This window comes from Aulonocara stuartgranti (assembly GCF_965226115.1).
Source record: "Aulonocara stuartgranti genome assembly, chromosome: 23".
Classification (NCBI taxonomy): Eukaryota; Metazoa; Chordata; class Actinopteri; order Cichliformes; family Cichlidae; genus Aulonocara; species Aulonocara stuartgranti.
The window spans coordinates 26,307,165-26,331,115 of record NC_138958.1 but is presented as its reverse complement, the minus strand read 5'-3'; the positions used below and the strand labels follow the sequence as shown (position 1 = coordinate 26,331,115).

At 38.3% G+C, this 23,951-nt stretch overlaps 2 protein-coding genes across 2 annotated transcripts; both read left to right on the top strand.

Annotated features, from left to right (window-relative positions):
* The first annotated feature begins 6,915 nt into the window (after positions 1 to 6,915).
* Positions 6,916 to 10,922, top strand: s100b (S100 calcium binding protein, beta (neural)). The gene is made up of 3 exons (XM_082525034.1): positions 6,916 to 6,987; positions 7,853 to 8,009; positions 8,189 to 10,922. Exons 2-3 carry the CDS (start codon positions 7,872 to 7,874, stop codon positions 8,333 to 8,335), a joined length of 285 nt encoding a protein of 94 aa, XP_082381160.1. The 5' UTR covers positions 6,916 to 6,987; positions 7,853 to 7,871; the 3' UTR covers positions 8,336 to 10,922.
* Positions 10,923 to 13,751: 2,829 nt separating this feature from the next.
* Positions 13,752 to 23,555, top strand: gypc (glycophorin C (Gerbich blood group)). Its single transcript, XM_082525457.1, has 4 exons — positions 13,752 to 13,906; positions 16,499 to 16,594; positions 19,725 to 19,763; positions 20,563 to 23,555. The coding sequence occupies exons 2-4, from the start codon at positions 16,510 to 16,512 to the stop codon at positions 20,760 to 20,762; spliced, it is 324 nt and encodes a 107-aa protein (XP_082381583.1). The 5' UTR covers positions 13,752 to 13,906; positions 16,499 to 16,509; the 3' UTR covers positions 20,763 to 23,555.
* Positions 23,556 to 23,951: the final 396 nt, after the last annotated feature.

The following is a 23,951-nucleotide window of genomic DNA, read 5'->3' as shown; positions in this document are numbered from 1 at the left end:
CGACGTCCTTCCAGCTGCACTTGTTCTTGACTGCCTCCCTATTTTCCTTAATAGTAAAGTAGATCAATTTAAATACCTTGCATCAACTATCTAAAACAACTTGTAGAAGAGACAAGAGGAAGAGCTGAAGGTGACGGAGTTGAAGAGATGGAAAAGATCAGAAATTCTTCACAGTGTTCGGAAGACATGGCAGGGAAAAGCAGAGTGAGCACAACAGGTACAGCTAACTTAAGCCATCATCAATATGGTTAATTCCATGCTAACTTAACTGCTTTATCACTAAGGCAGTTAAGTTATTGCCAGTATTTGAGGTGAACCCATGAACTTAGTCTTTTGGACACCATTTACTAACCATCTGACCTAACTGACCTGAAAACCTGCAGAGCGCACAGCCAATTACTTCGAAGGAAAGAGTCAAAACTTATCATGTAGAGAAATACAATGCTCAAGCATTGTATTTCTCTACATGATAAGTAACGTTACAGTTAAGCAAGTGGGTTGCAGACACCGTCATAAGTTAATTTTAACTTAAGGCAATTAAGTTAGTGTTAACCCAACTACCTTATGGCCAGTATGGGAGTTGATCCCATGACCTTGGTCTTTTAGCACCATGCTCTAACCACCTGAGCTAACTGGCCTAGTGACACACAGAAAAAATCCAGATTTAGATAAGCTTTATTGTGTCTTTGCAATGTTTTTGTGAGTGTATGCGTGAGGTCTCAGGTAACTCTCTTATCTTAAATGACAGGAAATCTGAAATCTTTGTGTTTGACTGTAATATCCCTCGTGGCCAACTCCGTGACGCCTTTGGTTCCTTTGCCAGTTTCCTTACCGACACTGTTAGTGACCTGGGTGTGTTACTGGACAGCTCTTTTAAATTCGACAAACCAGTGTCTACTGTTGTCAAATCTTGCTTTGATCAATTGCGTCTTATTTGCAAGGCCAGACATTATTTCCCGCACAGGGACCTGGAAAAGCTTATCCACACCTTCGTGACATCTAGGTTGGATTATTGCAACTCCGTTTACTTTGGTCTTAACTCTACTCTTCTTCACCAGTTAATGCTTGTTAGTTAGTTAGTTTAATGCTTGTTGCTACTTTTGTTCTATTCTTAACCTCTTTTAATTATTTTTAAATTTTTCTTGACTCTTTTGTCTTTTACACATAATGTTCTATTATGCTTTTATATGTATTTCTGTTGTTTCTGTGTTTTTAATGCCATTAACCTGCTAGCATGTTTGGTACTTTGCCATGGCCTTCATCTTTCTCTTTTACTTATCTGACCCTCTCCTATGTTAAGCACTTTGGTATACCACTGGTTTTTAAATGTGCTATATAAATAAAGTTTGTTGTTGTTGTTGTTGTTTATTAATCCCAGAAAAAGGGCAAGTTGTTCACCACTACTCCCACACAACATATCAAGGCCGAGTTCATCAACAATGAGGTTGCAGAATAAATAAAAACAAAGTAAAATAAAACATAGAATAACAAAGATAAATGTCTAAAAATGAACAACCACAGAAAGATTAAGCTAACTGAGCTTATACCTGAAAGGATACCTGTTTGCCATAAAAAGAAAAAAAAGAAAAAAAAACACATTTAAAAAAATATTAAGTAAGAGTATATTAGATAAGTATACATGTTACAGCACAGTCAAACATATGGTTTTACATCTAACCCAACATTTCTGGGATGAATTTTAATGAAAAGCTTGCATACACAAACAAGTTGTTTCAAACAAACTATTGATTCAGCCATCCTGATAGGCTGAAGCAGATTGTTCAAAAGTTTGGGTGCTGAAGTTGGCATTGTTTGGACATGGGCAGAGGAATATTGGATACGGAGCAGTCAGTCAGCGGAAAAAAGCAGAAGAACCATACAGCGGTGGTCAAGTACCATCAGGAGAGCAAAGAAGCAGCAGACCCACCAATAACAAGACAAACATAAGGACATAACAGCAGGCAAGACAGCAGCTCCTCAGGGAGGAATTGTCACAAAAATTTAGTGGGCACCAGTGGAGTGTAACTACAACGGTAACCCCCAATGGACACACTACCATGACAGCAAAGCCCAAGGGGAAAAAGGATGCTGTTTTCAATTGCAGGTGATCAGATACGTGCCCTCACTACAAAGTAATCATTGTAAATGCCATGAGCCTAACCAAGCTGAACATCTTTATGTTAAAGGAAAGCAACTAATGCAACCATGGAAGGACTCGAACCCTTAATCCTCTGAGCCGAAGTCAGACGCCTTGGGCCACGTGGCCACACACAGAGACAGCTACAAGTAGCCCTGAACCTGTGCACTGTATACTTAAGCTACTGGTGCCTTTCAAGCCAATTAAATAACAAAAAAGTCTTCATGCATTCTCAGTCATCCTGGTAAGGAAATCCCAGAAAGCTGATGCAGTTCATGTAAACACAATGTTTCGTCACTGATGCAAATAACTTCTTCAGTCTTAGCTGACTGCAGGTTTCCTTAACCTTATAAACAGTACATTGGCATAATGGCCAAAACTAGTACCACTGACAGACAATGGGCTGTGACTTGAGTTTCATTATCCTTAAAATGCAAAATGGCACTACCATTGGTCAATGGTTATAAGTAGCATTCACAAAGAGTGGCTGCACTCTATGGAACGCCAGGACTGCCATAATGAGAATCTGCGAATGCAACATGTGGAACACGGAGAGTGGAATATGTAAACAAACCGGTTAACGTAACCCCCCTCGGTGCACTACTGATGGGTGAGGCTGACAGATAAAATTATTTCATGATGAGAGCCAGGCGCCAGGACTGCCAAAATGAAATAAATAAATATATCATTAAATAATTAATTAAATGTGTCAATAATTAATTAAAATGTGAAATACATAAATAATTAATAAATTTGTCAATAATTAATTAATTACATGTGTCAATAATTAATTAAAATGTGAAATACATAAATAATTAATTAAATGTGTCAATAATTAATTAATTACATATATCATAACTATTTATTTAATTAATTAATTCCAATTTTAATTAATTATTGCCACATGGTGTATTTAATTAATTCATGGTGTATTTAATTAATTCATTATGGCAGTCCTGGCGTTCCATAGCACTCACAGCATTGTAAGATGGTGAAAGACATACCCTTTTTCCTTAAATCCCCACTCAAACCAGCATTCAGCCATGTCCAGGATGTGCACATCCTCATCACTGAAAGAGTACATTTGACTAGTTTTCTACAACTGCAATGAAAAAATATGCAAGAGTCAAGATTCAAATGCTAACTTTATTGTCATATGTAGGCTCTGGACAAAGTTGCTGCTACTGTAAGCTTTCTGGTTTCTGCTTAGGAATCAAAAGCCAAAGTGCTAGTGATTGCTGATACTGACCGGTCATGTTTGGTTGCATGCAAATAAAGAATCTGCCGAGAGATCCAAGTCAATCTCAAAACCAATGGGCATTACTCGAGAACTATTTAGATTTGTGTTGTTTTATTTGTAAACCTTAATCGAACGGTGGAGGTCAAGTTATGCTCTGGAGAGGAGAAGATGTTGGGGCTGCAAACTGAGCAGGAGTGGTAAGGTAGTCAAACTAATAAGACTAATAAAATAAGACTTGATAAGATAACTATGTTATCATTAAGGCAATTATGTTATCTCTGACAGCCTTAATCATAAGTGGCCAGTATGTGGCCCATGCCCATTACATTGGCATTAGTAGCACCAGGCTCTAACCTTCTGAATTATGCAGCCCAAACATGCAGTGAGAAAAACAGATTTTTTTCTAATTTGACCAAATATGGAAGATGCCAGAATCACCAGGTCATTTTGAAACACTTGAGCACCACAAAGGGCGTCATGGTTGACTGTAAAGTCCCCTCGCCAGACACCTTCTCCATTAAGCCATATGCTCATACAGTTCAGCTGCACCTTATTTATAATGGGGCATAGTCCTACCTGACAACATCCAAAATCAATCTGCCATTCCTTGCTCAGCATAGACAGTTTCCCCTTCAAAAACACACTGTATGCGAGGTTTTGTTTTTTTTTGTTTTTTGTTTTATGTTTTAGCTGAACCACCTGGAAAGTGGTGGGTTTGTCTAGCGTTTGTCCCCACTTGAACTGAAGTCATCATTAAAAAGCAGATTAGTTTTTGGTTATTTTACTTGTAAAGAAAACAGAAATCTCAACCTTGAATATAGCTAACGGCTTCCCAACCCCAGCAGCCTCTGCTTAGAGACAAACTGATCCGTATGCCTGTGTGAACAGAATCACTAAGGGACATAAACCATCAGACTTTTGAGCTGAAGTCAAACGCCCTGTCCATTAGGCCACATGGAGATACTCTAAGCTGTGGTATTAAACCTTATTTATTACCAGGCAAAGTCCCACCTGGCTGAACATCCAAAATCAATGCACTGAAAGTGTAGATGCTGACTAATTATTTGTTTTCTGTACACCCCTGAAATGTTTGTTTATAGCATTTAGGGGTAAAATGTTGGCACCGAGACTTCAGCGTCAACTTCAGCTTATTTGGCTGGAGCAGATGTGCTGTTTGTGAGCCCTCATTGGGCTGCAGAGGGCACACGTCTGGCCAACTTAAGCAGTGAAAAGAGCGTCTTCATTAACATGCACAGCCAGCCGCTTCCTGTGAAACAGGCCTTTGTCACCCAGCAGATGCCCAAACACAGCGAAAAGAGGCAGAAAGAAGAACATAGATGGATGCTATACGAGCCATTATGAACAGAGAGAGGGCCACAGAGGGAGAGGTTTGGCACTTTGTCTGTTTATCTCAGTTAATCTTAATTAGTCCTGAGGTGTTTGGTAAATAAATTTCAGTTTTACGCTCCTCGGTTTAACCAACATGGCATATTAATAACTCAAATAAATTTTTGTGTGTTTAATCATTTAACCACATATAAACGCCAGGACTGGACCAGGTCACAGAGATGTCATCTGCTGGTTTCTGGCATTTTCAGGGTTCAACAGTTGAGGCTAGCCACCGCCATGCTGTTTTGTTTGGAGCCAGAGTTGCCATGTTTAGAAGATAGAGTGCTACATTATCAGCTAACTCTAGCAAGTGTAGCTTGTTAAGTAATTAACAAATTAGTGCTAAGCGATGGGCTGCTTTCACTCAAAACTGATGCACAAACTTCTTGGATGTACACTTAACCGCACAATACCACATGTTCTTCCTTCTCACTAGGGTGATCGTGGCTCAAGAGTTGGAAGTTCGTCTTGTAATCAGAAGGTTGCCGGTTCGAGTCCCAGCTTGGACAGTCTCGGTCATTGTGTCCTACTGGTGATGCCCCTGGGCAGCTGTGGCCACAACTGTAGCTGCCTCCACCAGTGTGTGAGAGTGAATGAATAGTGGAATTGTACAGCGCTTTGAGGTTCTCGAAAAGCACTATATAAATGCAATCCATTATTATTAGCCAGTATGAGGTTTGGACCTTGGAGTTAACCAGCTGAGCTAACCGGCTGCCGTGTACAAACCTTGAAGCAGTTTTATTCTCCACCAAACAATATTCAGTGACTGAGTTTCATGACAAGTTTATGAGAGGTGAATTAATTCTTATTACTTATTCATTTGAATTCTGTCAAGGCTTAAAGTTGACTGTTGAGCCATAACAGTGGGTGTAGCTGCTAGCTGTCAGCCAGTCTTCATGTCAGCTAATTAGAGTCACTGAAACTCTCCACCACATCTGTGCTGGTGGTGAAATCATTATCTGACAATCCCAAAATGTTGATTCTGTTCATCTGGATGTAGCATTTTCTGTGGGAGAAACGTTCCTTCGCCATTTGACTTCTTTAGTCAACTAAAGACGTCACTTGGATGAAAAGGCTACGTCCAGATGAACAGAAACAACTTTTTGGGATTTAGTTACCTGGATGATTGAGAATGCATCATGATATCTGACAATGAATATGCAAAACCTAAGTATAATGCCTGTTGCATTAAATATGACACAGGCTTTGCAACTATCCATTTTATAGCCAGCATAGGAGTTGAACCTATGACGTCGGTGTTATTAACACCACACTATAGTCCTGGGATAATGCCAAGGTCACAGGGAAAAGGCAATACATTTGGCATCTTTAATCAGGTGGGAATACTTTATAAATATGCATTGATGTTTACAGATGACACTGCAATCTGTAGTCAAAGGGTCGAAGCAGGTCGAAGTGATCTTGGACAGGTGGAGGTATGCTCTGAAGAGAAGATCAATAAAAAGTTTAATCATGTAAAGGGAAAGCCGAAAGGAGCAGAGGTAGTGCACATGGATGAGTTTAAATACCTCAACCATCCAAAACAACAGACAGTGCAGAAGAGAGTGCGAGCAGGTTAGAGTGGGTGGCGACAGGCGTCAGCGATGATTTGAGACAGAAGGTTTGCAGCGAGAGTGAAAGGCAAAGTTTACAAGATGGTAGTGAGACCAGCTAAGATGCATGGCTATGAGATAGTGGCACTGGAAAAAAAACAGGAAATGTTAATATTTAATTGGAAGTGACCAGGATGGACAAGATTAGAAATGAGTACATCAGAGGGACAGCTCAGGTGGAGCAGTTTGGACACAAAGTTAGAGAGGCAAGGCTGCGATGGTTTGGACATGTTAGAGGAGGGATGGATGTACTGGACAAAGGAAGTTGAAGGTAAAGTATGAAAAAAAGAGGAAGACTTCAGACAAGGAGGACATACAGAAGGGCAGTGTGGAGATTACTGAGTGACGACATCAGAAGTCATGAAAATAGGCCACGAAATTAATCTGCTCTCTTATTTTAAAGTTTGCAGAGTCAGTGCTGGTTCCTGCAGGGCTGCAGTGGAGTGAGGAGAGGTGGACACTTGGGATTGGTCAGCACTTTGAATGACAGGTTAACTGACCTCAGACCTGCACCTCCTCACACCCCCACCCACATACTGGTCCAGTATAAAGACTGCAGCCCATCCTCAGCCTCTGCTCTCTGGACTTCTGCCTGCACTCGCACAACAGTAAGTCTTTGTTTTTTGTATTTTATGTCGCAGCAAAGAGACAAAAGCTATTTCTAGTAAGTTTCATGACTTTTTTCAAGGACTTGTTAAACACAAAAAGAAAATCTAAAATTAAGAAGGATTCGTTACCGTATCAATACTGCCCGGCATTTAAGGCTAAAGCGGGGCATTTTTTGCTCTGTAATGCTGGTAAAACAAATTAATTTAAGTCTCTCTGTTAATTATGGAGTCCGATTTTTTTATATCTGCAAAGGAAAATCATCAGCACGTGAGTAAAAAAAGTTTTGTTAACTGCGGTTAAGTGCTTAAAATGAAGGCAAGTTGACTTCTTTTTGATTCGTCAAGACATTTCACCCCTCCACAATCCTAAAATGAAGTTCATCTGCCTTCATTTCAAGCACTTAAGCTACCATGAACCTGCACAACTGAGGACCTGCACAGGCTTTAACTGTGGTCCATTTACTCAAGCATAATGGCCACCTTTCTTTGCCAAATGGTCAGAAAAAAAAGATGTCAAATAAAGTCATACAGAGCCAATCCTTGTACTTTCCACATGTTAATAAATGTGGTCCACTCCCAAATTCTAGAAATGCTAAAAAGAACAACCCTTGGTATTATGTGGATTAGTGTTATTTAAGTACTTTTACTTGTGTTTTTTTCAGGAATCATAAATCAATACTTTTAAGTTCATCAGAATATAATTTATATAATATATAAGAAAATAATTCAGCGACTTCATATTTATATATTATATATATTTAAAAATATATATAATTTCAAAAAAATATATAAAAGTGATTTAACTTTCTTTGAATCTCCCAAAATGGTCTTAAGATTAACGCTTTTATTTACTTTACTTTTCAAGGTTTAACAGACAGGTGACGATGACTGACCTGGAGACCTCGATGGCCACCATCCTCGCTGTGTTTCAGAAGTATTCGGAGAGAGAAGGAGACAAACATAAACTGAAGAAGAGCGAGCTGAAGGACCTGCTTCATGACGAGCTCCCAGATCTGATGGCGGTGAGATAGGAAATTTGTAATAATATATATATATATATATATATATATATATATATATATATATATATATATATATATATATATATATATATTGAGATTTAAAAGCATATGACATAAACTGTTAAGCACCAGTTTGGAGTTTTGTTGTCCCGAGCTGAACCCGTCCTCCCTCCCTGCAGCATGTGAATGACCAGGCTGCGCTGGACAGCCTGATGGACAGCCTGGACACCGACGGCGACGCCGAGTGCAACTTTCAGGAGTTCATGACATTCATCTCCGTAGTTACCGTCTGTTGCCACGAGTTTTTCAAGGACGAGCACGAATAAGGAGGTGGCAGCGGGCGGGAAGACAAAGGGGAGCCACAGTACATTATAAAGAAGCAGAAGCCTAGCAACGCACAAACTGTCGATGCCCTCACAGCAGCGCAGGGTGGAGGAAACACAATCCAGCCACCAGCCACCATTATGTGGCTGGTGGCTGGTAAAAAGCTCCAGTCTAGTGTCTGAAATCAGCCTCGTTTGTGTTTTCATTTCTAGATGGCATGTAAAGTCTTCAAAATGGCGGCAAAGATTGGTACAAAAGGAGGAACTAAAGTAGCTCAAGCAGAACAAATCTTAAAAGTGTTTCACTATATGTTTGGCCACCAAAGCCAACCATTTATCAATCAATACATGTTACACCTTTATTCCCGTACTCTTTATCATTTCCCATCACTTTGTATAAGTAAAGGCTTTGTATATGTTACAGGTTTTGGAGAATGGCTGCTACATTTGGCTGCTGTTCTAGCAGTGAAATTATAAAAGTTGTTTATATACTACATCATGGACTGCTAAATCAATCTTACAGCCACAAACCGTCAGTTTGGGACTTTGCATGTAAAACCCTGAATGACCATATCAAGTTAACCGCTTTAGGAGTCAAATAACTAACTAAAGAGCCCCCTTTAGGCAGTTATTTGACTAAATGAAATATTGACTATCAAATATTGAAAGCAACGTTAAGGTTTGATGTCATATAATAAATTAACTAACTGGCTAGTAAAAGTTTCAAAATGACTTGTGGGTCCTTTGTTAAATTGATCATTAGGGGCATTAAATAAGTAACAGTATTTGGTTGCTTTAGTCGTAGTATAAGTAGTATGTCAGACAAATGATGACAAACACAAAGTTCTTCAATACGGCTTTTAAAAGAATGTTTTTCAAACTACAAACTGCCTGAAGGGCTCTGTTTTGATAGTGGCTTGCAGCTCAGTACTTCACAGTATCATAGTTTGGAAATATATGTTGTAAGCTGAGCTTTATATTAAAAGCTCCTGAATAGCTAGTGAATAGGTTTGTTCAGACAGTGATGAATCTTAAAAATCTTTAATACTAAACTAAGAAAGTAGCTAATAAGTTAGTTCAGTCTAGCAGCCACAAGAATGCATCCATGGTTTAAAAAATCTATCTGAATATCACATTTTGAAAATATTTGCAGTTTGCATTGTGGGCTAGTCAGTTACTAAGAGACTAACAGTCATTTAAGATTTTGCATGTGAGATTCTGGATAGTCAGTAAGTTGAGAAAGTTGACTTAAAGTTAGATGACTCAGCTATTTTAGGAGCCAAATAATTGTGTAAAGGGGGGAAATATTGCAGATAGTGAAACTTTAAAAGAGGGAAGTGAGGCATGAGGGGGAGAAAAGTTAGCTAGTAAAAGTTTTAAAAATGGCTTGTGAGTATGAGCTATTCTAACACCTCGTTTGTTAACTTTAACTGTATAGCAGTTGGGGGAAAAGTACCTGGTAAGTTGGACTTCATTTTAAAAGCACTTAAACAGCAGATGGGTTTGGGATTTGTTTGCCGAGCTCAATCCATTCCTGAAAATTGAATAAAGCGCTGAAACTGAAAAAGTTTCATAGCTTTAGGAATCAATCAAGAATCTGAAGAACACTATTGGTTTGTTTTTAATCTTACATACTATCATAGTTTGAATTTGGTTTGTGGACTTGTTAAAATTCACAACATAGTGATTTGGAGATAAATATAAAATAGCAAATACTGAATGCAGCAATTTAGGCACACAAAAAAAATATTTCATTGGCTTGTAAAAGGTTCAGTTTGGCTAGAGAGTTTAAAGTGTTCTAGCTCCTCCGTTGTTAAACTCAAATTACTTAGAGACTTCACAGGTGTTGAAAAGCGCCTAAAAAGGATTTTATCGTCTAGTTCTTTTAATATTTGTCTTCTGAATCATTCCTTACATTTTTAAAATTCGACAAAGCCACTAAACTGATAAAGTGGCTGGCAAGTTAAAATGAATTAAAAAATGAATATCAAATTTTAAAAGTAAATTTTAGGTTTGTGTAAAGTTGCTATAGTCATCTTTTGGAGACACTTTAATGAGTTTATTAGGTCAAAAGTCATCAATGGCCACTAAATCTTGAGAAAGTTGCTTAAATGCGAATCAACATTAAGCATATTCTTAAAACGATTTCATTTATGAAACTGCGCATACCATCAAACATATTCACAAAGACAGTAGGAGCTTTAAATCTTATTTGATTGGCAATGCAAAGATTTTATTTTATTTATTTTTTGGTGCTTTGTCCCACTGTAGCTGCTGCTTTGCTTAACCCCTGATATTGTCGACTTGTTTTTTCTTGTTAGAAAAAAAAATGCTGGTAGTTTTCTGTCTAATTATTCTTTTTTTCATTTGCTCTCAAAATCTCTAAATCTGAAAAATGGCTATTAAGATAATGAAATTCAAACAGTCTATCCCTCTTAAAGGTCTAAACGGCTATCAGATTTTAAAATTCAACTTTTAATTGGCTCATAAAGACACTCAAAAATGGCTTGTGAGTTTTCATTTAGACGTCACATTGGAAACCTCTTTCAATAGTCTGAAGTCAGAGTGTTTAATAAAACTGTAGATTGTACATGTTTTATGTGTTATTTACATCTACGTTTATTTGATGTTTTGGTAAAAATTACATCGAGGTCAAAATGGTTAAAATGACTAATACGTATCTTAAAATAGTTGCTGGTAGGCAAGTAATTAAAATTACTTTTAACTGACTTTAAATGTTAGCTTGTAGTTGCTGTAGCTCTTTGTAGGTTTACATGTATTCAGCATGAGAAGCAAATCTAAATCATTATAGATGTAGAAATGATCAGTTAAGCAGTGCAACAGAAGAGTTTGTCGGATGTGCATCATGACATGTTGAATGTTGGGTTGTTTGGACGTTGGTGATACGAATTTAATTAAATGGTCAGTTTGTGACTTAGTCAGTCAATATTTCTGTAGCGAGGGGACAAAGAAGGCTGTTTATTCTTGTCTTGGGTGGCTGTCAGAAGAATTCAGAGACGCACTGCAGTAATATTTACATAGCAGTTCTGCAGAGTTGCTCAACCATTAAAAGTTCATATGTTGTTTTTCTCTGTGGTTTTACTCCTAATATATTTGTGTTATGCCAAAGTGAGCACGGTGACAATAACAAAAAAGTATTCGGAGAGCCCTGACAACGAAATACTTGTAGCCGTTTAGTTTAACAGTGCTCTTTTAGTGTTTCGAATGTCACTGGCCTGCAGGTCTTTCCTGTTTAGCAAAGAGGCTATTCAGGAAAAACTGAAGTTCAGTTTGTCCTTTTAGCACATTTTTTTAGAAGATGTTTTTTTAAGGAAATGTGAGAAGCTTTTTTAAGACTTATTGAGACCAATACTGAACTAAAACACAGTGAAATTTAAATAAATACACTAAATGGTCCAGTGGTTAGTCTTTTCTGAGGCACAGAAATGTTTAGTATTTTATTCCTGTAACTTCACATTTGCAGCACAAATATGACTCAGTGTGAGTCATAAAAATTAAGTGGCATCAGTGGATATTTCTCTTTAGAGTGCACCTTAATCAGCATGTTTCATCTTTATGACAGTTTTTTAAAGCATCCATTCATTTTCTTAATGGCTCATCTATTTACGGTCTCTTAGGTGATGGAGTCTATTCATGCTGATTTTGGGATGATGATGAGGTACATGACAGGTCATCAGAACATGAATGGATTGCTAAACAAGTCCAACATTTCTTAAAGTTTAATGGAAATACTTCAAATAATAAAATAAGATACAAATATGAAGGAGAGTCAGGTGAAGTCCACAACCTCTTTTGATCAGCAGTTCACAGTTATAACAGTCCAAGAAATTCTGGTGATCTGTACGTGCTCCTTCAAGAACAGCCATCAAAACTCATTCATCACAAGTGTGAGCTTAAAAGAAAAATACATCAAACTAATCATTCCCTTTATCATCGACGGAAGCTGTTTGTTATTACTAGAGTAAAAATCGGATAGCAACATCCTTGGTACCAAGAAAAACACGGTGCAACAGGGGATTTGGTTGCCAACTGGTTGTATTCTGGGTATATTCGAATAAAAAAAATTAGAATTGTGAATGCCTATGTCATGTTGCAGTTAAATAACTGTCCTGAGAAACTATGCAAGAATTTCTGTTTCGGATTTTTTAGGTTGTGGCTGGACTGTAGATGTGAGTAGATAATTTCTGTATATGCAGACAGCGACAGAGTTTATCACAGTCAATCGCTGCATTGCCACAAACCGATTGGCAACTTGACCCCATTCAATTACAAACTGACAACAGACTGACTTCATGTTATTGCCGTTTCATCACAGCAAACCCAAGTCTCTTTGAAGATGGCAACTAACTGTGAGTGGTTGTCTTTAAAGCAACCACTTCAAAGGCAACAAGTTCCCAAATTCATTGTGTTCAGTAATAATATTGGTCATGCTATCCCAGCAACTGTTTTCCCAAGTGTAACTGTAGCATAACAGCCACTATTAGGTCTCATTTTTGATGTTGGGTTGTGGCATTAGCAAGATGGCAAGATTTCTGTCAAAGATTAATGGTCTAATGGTGTGTTTTAATACCAAACAGACCTAACCAAGTACTTTTTAGTGTCTAAACCTAACCAACAAGTGAACATAAATGAAGGTCAGAGGTACTAACGGCTGAAATGCCTCTTAACTCCACCACTCCTTCAACCTCCTAACAAACATTTTTTGATGGTCAATACTGACAGGCATAGTCATACACCTTGAATAGCATTGGTGGCATTATGTGACACAGCAGGATGAAAGTGTGCTGTGCAAGTCTATTACAGTGCAGATGGAGACAACCATCAATTCCTGCACTGAATCCATAATTAATTCAATATGCATGTATTTGGACTATTGGAAGAAATCCATGCAGGCACAGGGAAAACATGCAAACTCCACAAAAGAAAAATGTAATGAAACATATAACAAAAAAGTGCTAGATATATAGTTTAGTATAAGAACTGAAGGCAACCAAGAAAGACAAACTCCAAAAGTACAAAACAAGACCACAAGTACAGAACACAGGAAGGCAACAAAACAATCTGACATACACAAAGGAGGGAAAAGAACAAAAGCAGGAAGTCAAACCAAAGCAAGACTAACTTTCAAAGTAAAACAGGAAGGCAAAAAACTAACACCATTTTCTTGTTAAGAAACCATCTTTATTTGTCTAAAAGAAGATGGTTCACATTAATAACCAGGCTGAAGGTAAGGATTATTCAGCACAGGACGTGCACAAGGGCCAAACAACAAAAACACACATACACACACACACACTGAAGTGCTCCTCTGTGTGTTAACAGATGATGCAAGAGGCGTTGTCAGCTGCATGCACTCAGACATCTGCAGGCTGTTTAGGATCAGAGAGGTGGAGTCAGCTCCGCTATTGGCCAGAGGGGGAACAGATCTCGACCCTGGGGACTGACACCACACCCATCCGTATGTGTGTTTGTGAGTGTGTTTTGAATTGTGTGTGTTGTCCAACGTACACTCTGTCGGCGTAGGAAGAGTTGCCTGCTGACTCTCAGAAACTGGTGAGCTTCTTTTTGTCTTTATGTCAAAATCCTTGCTGTGGTTTTGTGTTGCTTTGAGCAGAACGAGCTGCTCTGCAAACAAACTGTTGGGCACTTTGTTTTCAGGTTATAGTCAGTGGTCAACAATCTGTTCTCACTTATTTTAAAAGTTGCATGTGTGAAACTAACGTACTGTTTTAGTGGAAACAAATAAAAACCTTAGGCACCTCAGTTAGGGATGTTTAAAGAGCATTAAACTCAAATAACCTGGTGATTAAAGTGTCATATTTGTGCATTACACTTTAATGCTCTGCAGCTGTTTACCCGAAGCATGACTCTTGTTATGGAGGCAAACGTCGACGCTTTGGATGCATTTTAGTGCGACACCTCGAGTTCATGAGTCAGGAAAAAATGGATTTCCCTTGAAAGGCTCTATTGTGTGGTGAAATGTGCTAAGATGGAGCATTTTACAAATGAAATGTTCACCGGGTCAGAAAAACCCTGACACAATTGGAGATGCTGACTGGATTTCTCACTTGCAGACACAAACTTAGTTCACTGCTGTCAAAACATCTGGCAGAGAATTCAAATCTGGCTCTGAGAAAAAAGTTCCTGAGGGGATCACGATACAAGAAGTTAAAACTAATCACTTTAAAAGGAAGGGTTATACAACTGTTGGTTTGGGTTTCCAGCTTATTTCCTGGATATGCTCCTCATAACATTTCTTTAAAAATTTCCTGATCGTAAGCCTCAAGGATTCACATGAGGTAATAGGATAAAATGAAAACTGAACATTATTTCAGGCACCTTTGTGTATTGAGTTTCTAATATGTTAGGATCCAAGTTAGGGTGTTGTTTGTGGTGGGAAAAGCTTAATGTGTGCACTGACAAGACTGTAAAGATGTCAGGCAAGAAAATGAAAGTCTGACCTGGTACCAATGTTGCTTTTTTGGTGTCAGGGAAACAAACAAGCACAAGGTAAGTTGAACAAAAACTGATGAACACTGGTCATTGGCTTTGCAGTCAACAAAATCAATACCCATGTTCAGAGGATGCTGAGGCATCTCTAAACCTGAACTCTTGATTCAACAACCTGAGTCACTTTTTTAATATTTAATATTTTTAATATTTCATTGGGGCAGGGATAGCTCAGTAGGTAAAGTGGTCGCCCCATGATCGGAAGGTCGGCGGTTCGAATCCACTTAACGGCTACCCTGAGGTACCCCTGAGCAAGGTACCGTCCCTACACACTGCTCCCCGGGCGCCTGCTTAGTGGGCTGCCCACTGCTTCACTGAGTGAATGGGTCAAATGCAGAGAAAAACAAGTAATTTCCCCATGGGGATCAATAAAGTATCCATTATTATTATAATAGACAGAAATTTGTTGATCATCATCATTATACCAAACTCATTAAGGTTGAGGAGGAAGCTATGGCTCAGGAGGTAGAGTGGGCCATCCATCCATCCATCCATTCACCTATCCATCCACCCATCCATCCATCAGGTAGTCAGTGATTGGATACCAAGCTCCTACAGCATATGTGTCAAAGTGTCCTTAAGCAAGACACTGAACCCCCAGTTCCTCCCAATGCATCTATCAGACTGTTTGAGTACCCATGATAACAGAATAAAGTACTGGATGAAGGTGTTTGGATGGTGAATGGGGTTGGTAGTAAAACATTCCTTTCCATAAGTATCAGTCCGTTAAGCAGCCGCTACGTCCATCGTCATCACAAAGTTCTAGCCAATGATTACTGAACTTACAAAAATTCCCAGACTGCACTGCATCTTCAAACTTGATCTTGATTACGAGTGCACATCTGTAAAGTGTCATTAGAGTCAGACTCAATGGGTGGAAGCAACACAAAGTATTATGTAAGGCCTGTAGCCATTTCTCTCATGCTCGTCTCAACAATTTCTAGTTTATATTTGCTGGAAACACATATCTATGTCAATGTTCAGAATGAGAGAGCATTTAAATCCCTGACAAGACGTTAAAATGCACAGGGATTGACCAGGGATTAGCCTTCCAGAATCCAGGGGTATCCATGATGTTTAGCCATGTTTATGTCCTTTTTCTTTCTTGACAGTCAGCAAAACTTTAAAACTACTTCTTACCTCCTGAACAAGTAGTTTTTAACACCTAAGCCTAACAGAATAGTTTCTGTGGCCTTTATTGCTTAAAGCTAAATAAATAGATTTTAATGAGAATTAATAACACAATAAACCAATCAAACCAATATCCCCAATCATCACGAGCTGTGGGTTGTGACCTAAAGAATGAGATCCCACATACAAGCAGCTGAAATGACATTCCTCCAAAGTGTGGATGGGATCAACTTTAGAGAGACGGTGAGGAGCTCGGTCTTTAATAAAGGGCTCAGAGTAGAGTGGGAACGTCCTACGTGAGGAGGCCCCAGGCCAGAGCCAGGACATGCTGGAGAGATTACATCAGCAGATGGTCCAGCGTAAAATAACTAAAATATTGCAGCGAAAATGCAGCTAATTAAGAGGAAAATTTGTAGGAAATTAGCTGCACTAGCTGTAAATGAAATTATCATCAGTTTAACTGCAAGAAGAATTTTATTCATAAATCATGCTGTTTCTTCACAGGTCACTTCAGCATGAACGCTCACGCAACAGTGCCCCCTTTGTCAGGAACAAGCCCCTCTCCTTTTTCAGACCTTGTGACCAAGATAGGACCCAAGGGTATGTGCCTGGAAAATGTGTGAATTGTCTTTTATTTTATTTCACCATAACATTTGTTCAATAAACATGAATATAGCATAAGTAGACCACAGGGAAACATCACTCATCTATCTGCTGTCTGTTGTTGCTGCTTAAATGGTTTTTTTTACACTTTTATTATTATTTTAATTTGTTTGATAAGTTTGTATATGTGTTTATTCAAAATCTTAACAGTGTTCATAAAGAGATTAGTTGATTTATATTTTATATTAATCTAATTCTGCTACACAGGATTACAGTTATAATAAAATATTCGCATTTGTATAGTTATTTCTTATGAATAAATCAAAAACAAATACAAAAGAGTTGGTGCGCTACAGGATTTGTTGACATCTTGAAAGAGCAATTTGCCGGTTTAGCTACAGCTGTTATTTCTCCTGTGCACTGGTGGGTGTATTGATTTATCACAGATGACAAAGATGACCTACAGGAGGATCCAGAGTGTTATGACAAAGTGCTGATTTTTTTATTTTCAGTTTAATGTCAGGTACTGTAGAGATTATCGTGTATTTGTAAATGTGATGGTTACATTTCACACAGTGCATTCCATAATGATTCAAGACTATTCTGTATATGAGCACTGTACATGTCTGTGTCCGATGTCTGATTATCGAAGAAGACCACTAAAATCACGGTGATTAATGCCTATCAAAGATTTTTTTCATTAGGATCTGTATTGGTCATGATGTCTGCACAGACTGGAGCTGGAGTCCATGTGCAGAACTCAGTGGGACACTGGAAAAGCAGCTGATTGCCCCACTAATCACAAAATAATTGCCTTATAAATTGTATAATTGCACCATTATTTTTGCTTGAATAACAAATTTAAACCAGCCCCAAAAATCTTATCACATGCATAATCATTTTTTTAATAGATTTAGATTTTAGGACACTAAAATTCAACATCCAGTTTGTGGGACAAACACCCTGCAAACACAGTGAACCAGCCGAGATGTTTGTGTGCATTAGCAGGGAGTGTCTTATCAGCCCGATGTCAGAGTGGAGCATGGGAAGGAGCGAGCGTGACGCCTCGGGGGTCTGTCGCTGTGGAGATAAGGGCCTAAAACGCTCGTACCTGTCCTCGTTTCCACAGCAGGGCCTGGCAGGACCAACGCAGCCTAGAAATAACTTTTATATTGAACTGCAACAGCCAAAGGGTCTTTTCTTAAGTGTTGTTAAACACTTAGTGTTCTCTGCTTCTTTTTAGAAGAATGCTTGATTAATATTAGACACATCAGATATAGAGATTTAACACATATGAACAACAAATTGCTGAATTCTGCTGTTAATAAGTCATCGTGTACACAGGTAGCTTTCAAAAAACTGCGATTTTCAATTTCAGTTTGAAAGGTCTATCGACGTGAAATGCAAAAAAATGATGTTAAGCATTGTCAAGATGCCATAGCAACAGGTGGCGATACAGAAACACTGGCCAATCAGAAGTCTACAAACAGAAACAAACTGTAACATGCCATTGCAAAATAACCTGCAGTGCAAAAGTCTTGAGAAACATTTCTTTATATTTTTGCTTCCAAGGAGCCAGAATTTCCAGTAATGTTATAAAGTTCTCTTGAGCAACAGATCTTTAGGCCTTCTGAAGTTTTTTCTGTGGATATTGGCTGCTTTTTCACTCATTTTCACTTAAGGCACTTAACTCAAGGGATGATCCAGTGTTCCATCCATCCACTTCCGCTTATCCTTTTCAGGGTCGCGGGGGGCGCTGGAGCCTATCCCAGCTGTCATAGGGTGAAAGGCAGGGTACAACCTGGACAGGTCGCCAGTCTGTCGCAGGGCTAACACACAGGGACAGACAACCATTCACACCTAGTGGCAATTTGAATTATCCAATTAACCTATCCCCACAAGCTGCATGTCTTTGGACGGTGGGAGGAAGCCGGAGGGAACCCACGCAAACACGGGGAGAACATGCAAACTCCACACAGAAAGACCCCGGCCTGATGGTGGAATTGAACTCAGGACCTTCTTGCTGTGCAGCAACAGTGCTAACCACCGTGCCACCGTGCTGCCTCGATCCAGTGTTGTGTCTACAAATATCAGACAACTTAGCAAAGAATGAATTTCAAATAGCATCTTTAGGCACTTTGTTACTAGCAGCCTGTCACAAAAATATATCATTTGTTCAAATTTCTTTAATTTATTAAATACCAAAGTTAACACAGTTACAGACATAAAATAATATTTTTGCACCAACAAGCTGATTCCCAAAGAGCTTTAGTTGAAAACTTGGCATATCTCAGCATGGTGTGCAGTGTGTCCTTAAAAGATTTGAGGAACTAAACAAGTGGAGGACAAAAGAAAAGATGCATCAGCTCTTAAAACTATCTATAGCAGATCAACAGTATCTGGAAGTTATGTTCTTAAGATACTGGCTTTTTTTTCTGAACAGTAATTTTACTTTTTATTAGGTTTATTAGGTTAATGAGTTAACATGCTTTTCCAGGAACTTACAGCAAACTTTTTTTCTTGGTAAATCTTTGGAAAGTTAAAAGTGAAAGAGTAGCTCTGTTTGCATAAACAGTCATTTTTATTATCAGCAAACTTAAAACAACAACTTCTCATCAAATTTCATCATTATTATCCTTTAAATTTGGCTTTGATTTTCTTAAACTATGAAACTTTTAGGTACCATAAACCTCATAAACACTGATATATATATCTTTCTTGATTTTGCTCACTTGTTTTCTAAAATATGGTGTGTAACGTTTCTTTTTGGCCTTGCAGTCATGTTGCTTCTACACAGACTGAGGCTCTTAAATTGACGGCCGTTGTTTGAATGCCACGCACGGCTGGACTCTGAGGGAAAATGTAAACACAAACGGCTGTTTGTGTCCCCCAGATAACTTAATATTGTGAGCTGCTGCTTGTGACAGTACATGAGCGAGGAGGCTGTAGATTGAGAGAATGATTCAAAATTTCACTTTGCCTTTGTCACTGACTTTTATCTGGACCTCTGTAGCTTTTCTACAAGATGAATCTGACACAGAAGTTTGTATTTTAACCTCTACTGTATGTCATTTGATTTAGATATCAAACGTCACCTGAGTTTGACTTAATTTTCATGTCTTTACAGAAACCTATGACACTGGAGATTTTGCCGCTTTGATTGGTGGTGAGAAGTGACTTCTTTTCTTATGATGTTCAACAATGAGTGTGAATCTGCTGAATTTTATTTCAGTTCACATGAATGAAAAAGATGTTCTGCTTAATAACTTGTTCTGTACGGATTAATGATTTTCAAATCTTATTTCCAACGACCAAATCATATGTAGTCAGGAATGTGATAAAATAATCATCGACCAATATAATAATACTAATAGCTTTAAATATAAAATGCAAGTTTTAAAGACTAAACTGTAGATGTAGATTTATTTAAATTAAATTATTAAATCTAAGGGATAAATAAGGAAATAGAAGAACATATTTGGAAATGTAATTACCTCTTTAATCTATAATTTTAGTAATTGATTAAATTTGGTTCTAATTTGTTAAAAGAAAAATTTTTACAGGTCTCGTATTCTCCAGAATTTTTTGTTTCAGTTAATGAAGTTTTTACTAATAGTGGGATATAAAATTGAAGTATTCTTTAATGTGTTAAAGTTTCTAAATTTGGATTTTTAAAAGAAGTTTTTATTTTATTAGTTTTTCTTTCTTGTTATAATTGTTACTCCAGCAGAAATGTTCACTAAATGCAAATGTCAGTTAATAATATATATCAGGTTTTTATGTCAGTTCATTACAGATATCAGTTCATGAAATACATGAACTTCGCTTTATAAGTGAAAAGTAAAAATAGAGACACAGCAGACTCCATAGGCAGGATATTGAATTCTATGTTGAATTGCAATGAAAGTGATGCTTTAAATGCATAGTTGGGGGCTCTGTGATGATATTTCCCTCTGTCGTCACAGGAATCGTAAGTGTAGTGCTGTTGTTAATGATCTGCGTCATCACCGTGCTGATGTGGTGCCTGTCCAGACATAAAGGCGAATACGTGACCAACGAGATGGAGGAGAAAGACGAGGACGCCGACAGCGGTGACGGCGACTCTGTTGGCTCTGATGAAGCGCTCCAATCTGAGGAACCTCTGACAGCCAAAGAGGAGAAATAAAGGGGGGGAAATGGGAAATAGTGACAAAAGCTTTGTAGCTTTGTTGCACTCAGCAAACAACAAATATGTGAGAAGGGAAGTTTAACGTTTTTAGAAGTAGCCGATTTTAAAAATTGCACTGAGCACCTTTGCACGTTGGCACCACTAAATGTGAGCAAAGCACGACTGTCTGAAATGTGAGCCCTTCTCAGGAATGTGAACAACCAAAAGAAACTAAGATGTGGTTTGTGTTCGGTAGACCTGTGTTTACATTGTTCCCTCCTTAAAAGCTCCACTTTAATGCAGCGACGCTGCATAAATTACAAGCAGGCATTTTCATGCTATGACTGACTGTGGTATCCTGAAGCTATGGTGGCCCCAAGGTGCCAAACAGAAAAAAGCAGAAAACACAAGACTTAAAGTAATGAAAAAAAAAAACCAAGATGAGCTCAACTACAATAAAAAAGAGAGGGAAGATGAAACAGAAAGAACAGAAAAAACTGCAAAAAGAACAAAAACAGTTTTAAAAGCAGCAGAAAACATAAACTAAAAAAACTGAAAAGTTATTCAGTGCATTGTTACACTTATTTCCCTTCAGATTGGCCTTCATTTTTCTCCATGGCTGTGTATTGATCATGAGTGCGGTCAGATGGCTGCATAAAAGGTTCTTCAGCAAATGTCAAAGGTGGGGTTATGGTCTGGACTCTGTTGTGACCAATCCATGCGTGAAAATGATGCCTCATGCTGCCATTGTCATCTGGTAAGATGCCTGCACCATCAGGGCAGGCAGAACCTGGTCATTCAGCACATTCAGGCAGTCAGCTGGCCTCACCGTTTGAACATAAATCATTGATAAACGTAGACCTGACCAACTGAACTCAACCTCACATCATAAGACTCCCCTCACAGGTCTCTACTGTTGGCACTAGGCATGCTACTTCATCCCAATGATGATTGATATAACCTCAAAATTTCATTTTTAAAGGACATTTGTGATAATGATATTTGTGTCTGAATTACATTTGATCTCAGACAGCAGCATTTATGAGTGCAAACAAAACAAAGGGCATTTTCCTTCTTTTCCATTGAGCTACTGTTACTGATGGTTGATTAGTTAATGTGCCAGCACCAAGCTGCAGTGGCATTATAGTCCAATAGTAGCCTTACATACTGTGCCACAACCTTAGTCAGATCTAGGTACAAAAGTAGCCCAGGCAGGGAAATAGCTTAAATAATTAGCTTAACAGTGCTAACATAACTGAACCTTGTAAATCTTCAGAAGGTGAACAATAAAATAAAATTGAAAAATAATTTCAACCTGACCTTGCTTAGAAATTTCCATCTGCTTCTTGCTCTTCCAATCTTATAGAGTGGAGCTAGCTCCAGCCATGCTAGCTTGACTTTGTTTCCTTTTGATTGCTAGCATCTGCTCCTCACGTGCCTTCAACCATGTATTTTTTGCCTCAACTTTTCCTCCATATTTTGCAGCGTACTGTATTTTGTTGGTGGTTGTTGAAGTGGCTTTCTTTTTTACTCAGAGCCCTCTCTCACTGTGAGACGTGCCTGTAGTGTGAATATGGCACAGCCCTAGCACCCATCCCTCTGGAGCTAAATATGCACTCGCCAGATGACATGACCTTTTCCCATTGCTCCTGAGCCCAGTCTGCTTGCTCCCTGTCCTTTTGTTTTCTCAGTTAGCATCACTGATCGGTGGTTTCCTTAAGGCTGTACAGCCTTTTAATGCCAATCCCCTGATTTTCTCTTCACACTGCCTGTGGAAGTGCTCTTAACTTGGTTATTAAACTTTGCCATGAGCTCTATTATCATTTTTTATGATTTGATTTCACTAAATATTTAAATGATCATTAAAGATTTATATTTTATTTTTCATGATTTTTATCATTGTCCAGTTTTTGCAGTTTCAGAAATGGCCTTCGTTGTTAAAAAAAAAAAGTGTAACATCTTCTCCACATCCCTTCGATACATCCTCCAACATGGTTGTCTAACAAAAGAAAGAAGTTCTCACAGCATCTGTTAGCATTAAATAAGCTTTTGCCAGCAGAAATATATTAATGACTGCAGTAGTAATCCAGTGGAAAGCTCTTAAATCCAGGCAGACTTTTCTTTCTTGGCAGAGCAGTGTACATCTTGTGTTTACCATTTTCTCGCTGTGTTGTGCACCTTGGGGCCAGCATAAAGATTTTCGTACAGAAACAACTCGCTGAGTCCATATTATTAACAATTCACGTGATTGATGACCAAAATAAATAGCAACACGTTTAAATAACCTTTATTTTAACGTTGGTAACATTTTTGTTCCTGAGTACTGAGTTGTTTTTCTCAGCGTTTCAAGAATTTGGCCTCAGATCTCACATTCTTCACAAGCTTCTTATTTCTAAAACTTTTACAGCTGTTGCGAGTCTCTATGTTGTCAGGCAGTTTTTGCACCATCCTGCCAAAGAAGCTGAAAGTTCAAATGAGCCTAGCAGATGAAGATAAACATCTACCGGAGTGCTTACTGCTGGTGATTTTCCATTGTGTTTGTTGTCATATTTTGAGGTCAAAGTAATAAACAACTAACTACAGGTTGGAGTCTGACTAACATGTGACAGTTATGAATCAGCAGGGAGGAAAAAATCTTTGTAAATTTCCAGCCCAGAGTGGTGCATTTCTGTCTGTTTTCCCATCATCAAAGCTCCAGTTTTCTGCTCCAGCAGACTTTATTGATTTTATCCTGTTTTAGTAAAATCTATTTTATTTGCTGATGTTTTTCTAAAAGTACATTAATAAACTTGATACTTTGTGACACTGTCACTTTCTGGTGCGTCAATGTGCTGAAGATAAACCCCCTCTGGTGGCTGAAATGTGAAACTGCACTCCTGACCTTCAGCCCAGCACTTTTTCTTACTTTCTTTTTAAAGATAAAGAAATTACAAACGAAGACCGAGTCCACTCACGCAAAGTGCTGTACTGCAGTACTGTGTTGGGGCTTATGCGTGACTGCAACTTATCAACAGTTTCTTCTAAAAATGTGCTTTTTTCCAAACAAAACATAGGAAACATTTTCTACACATTAACTAAACTGTGTTTATGTTAAACCCAAACCTTAAGGATGCAGTCTTTTCACTGAAGAAATCTACACACGTTATTGATAATAAATAAAAGCTTACATATAGTTATATTTAAAAGATATAATTTAGAGAAAACAGC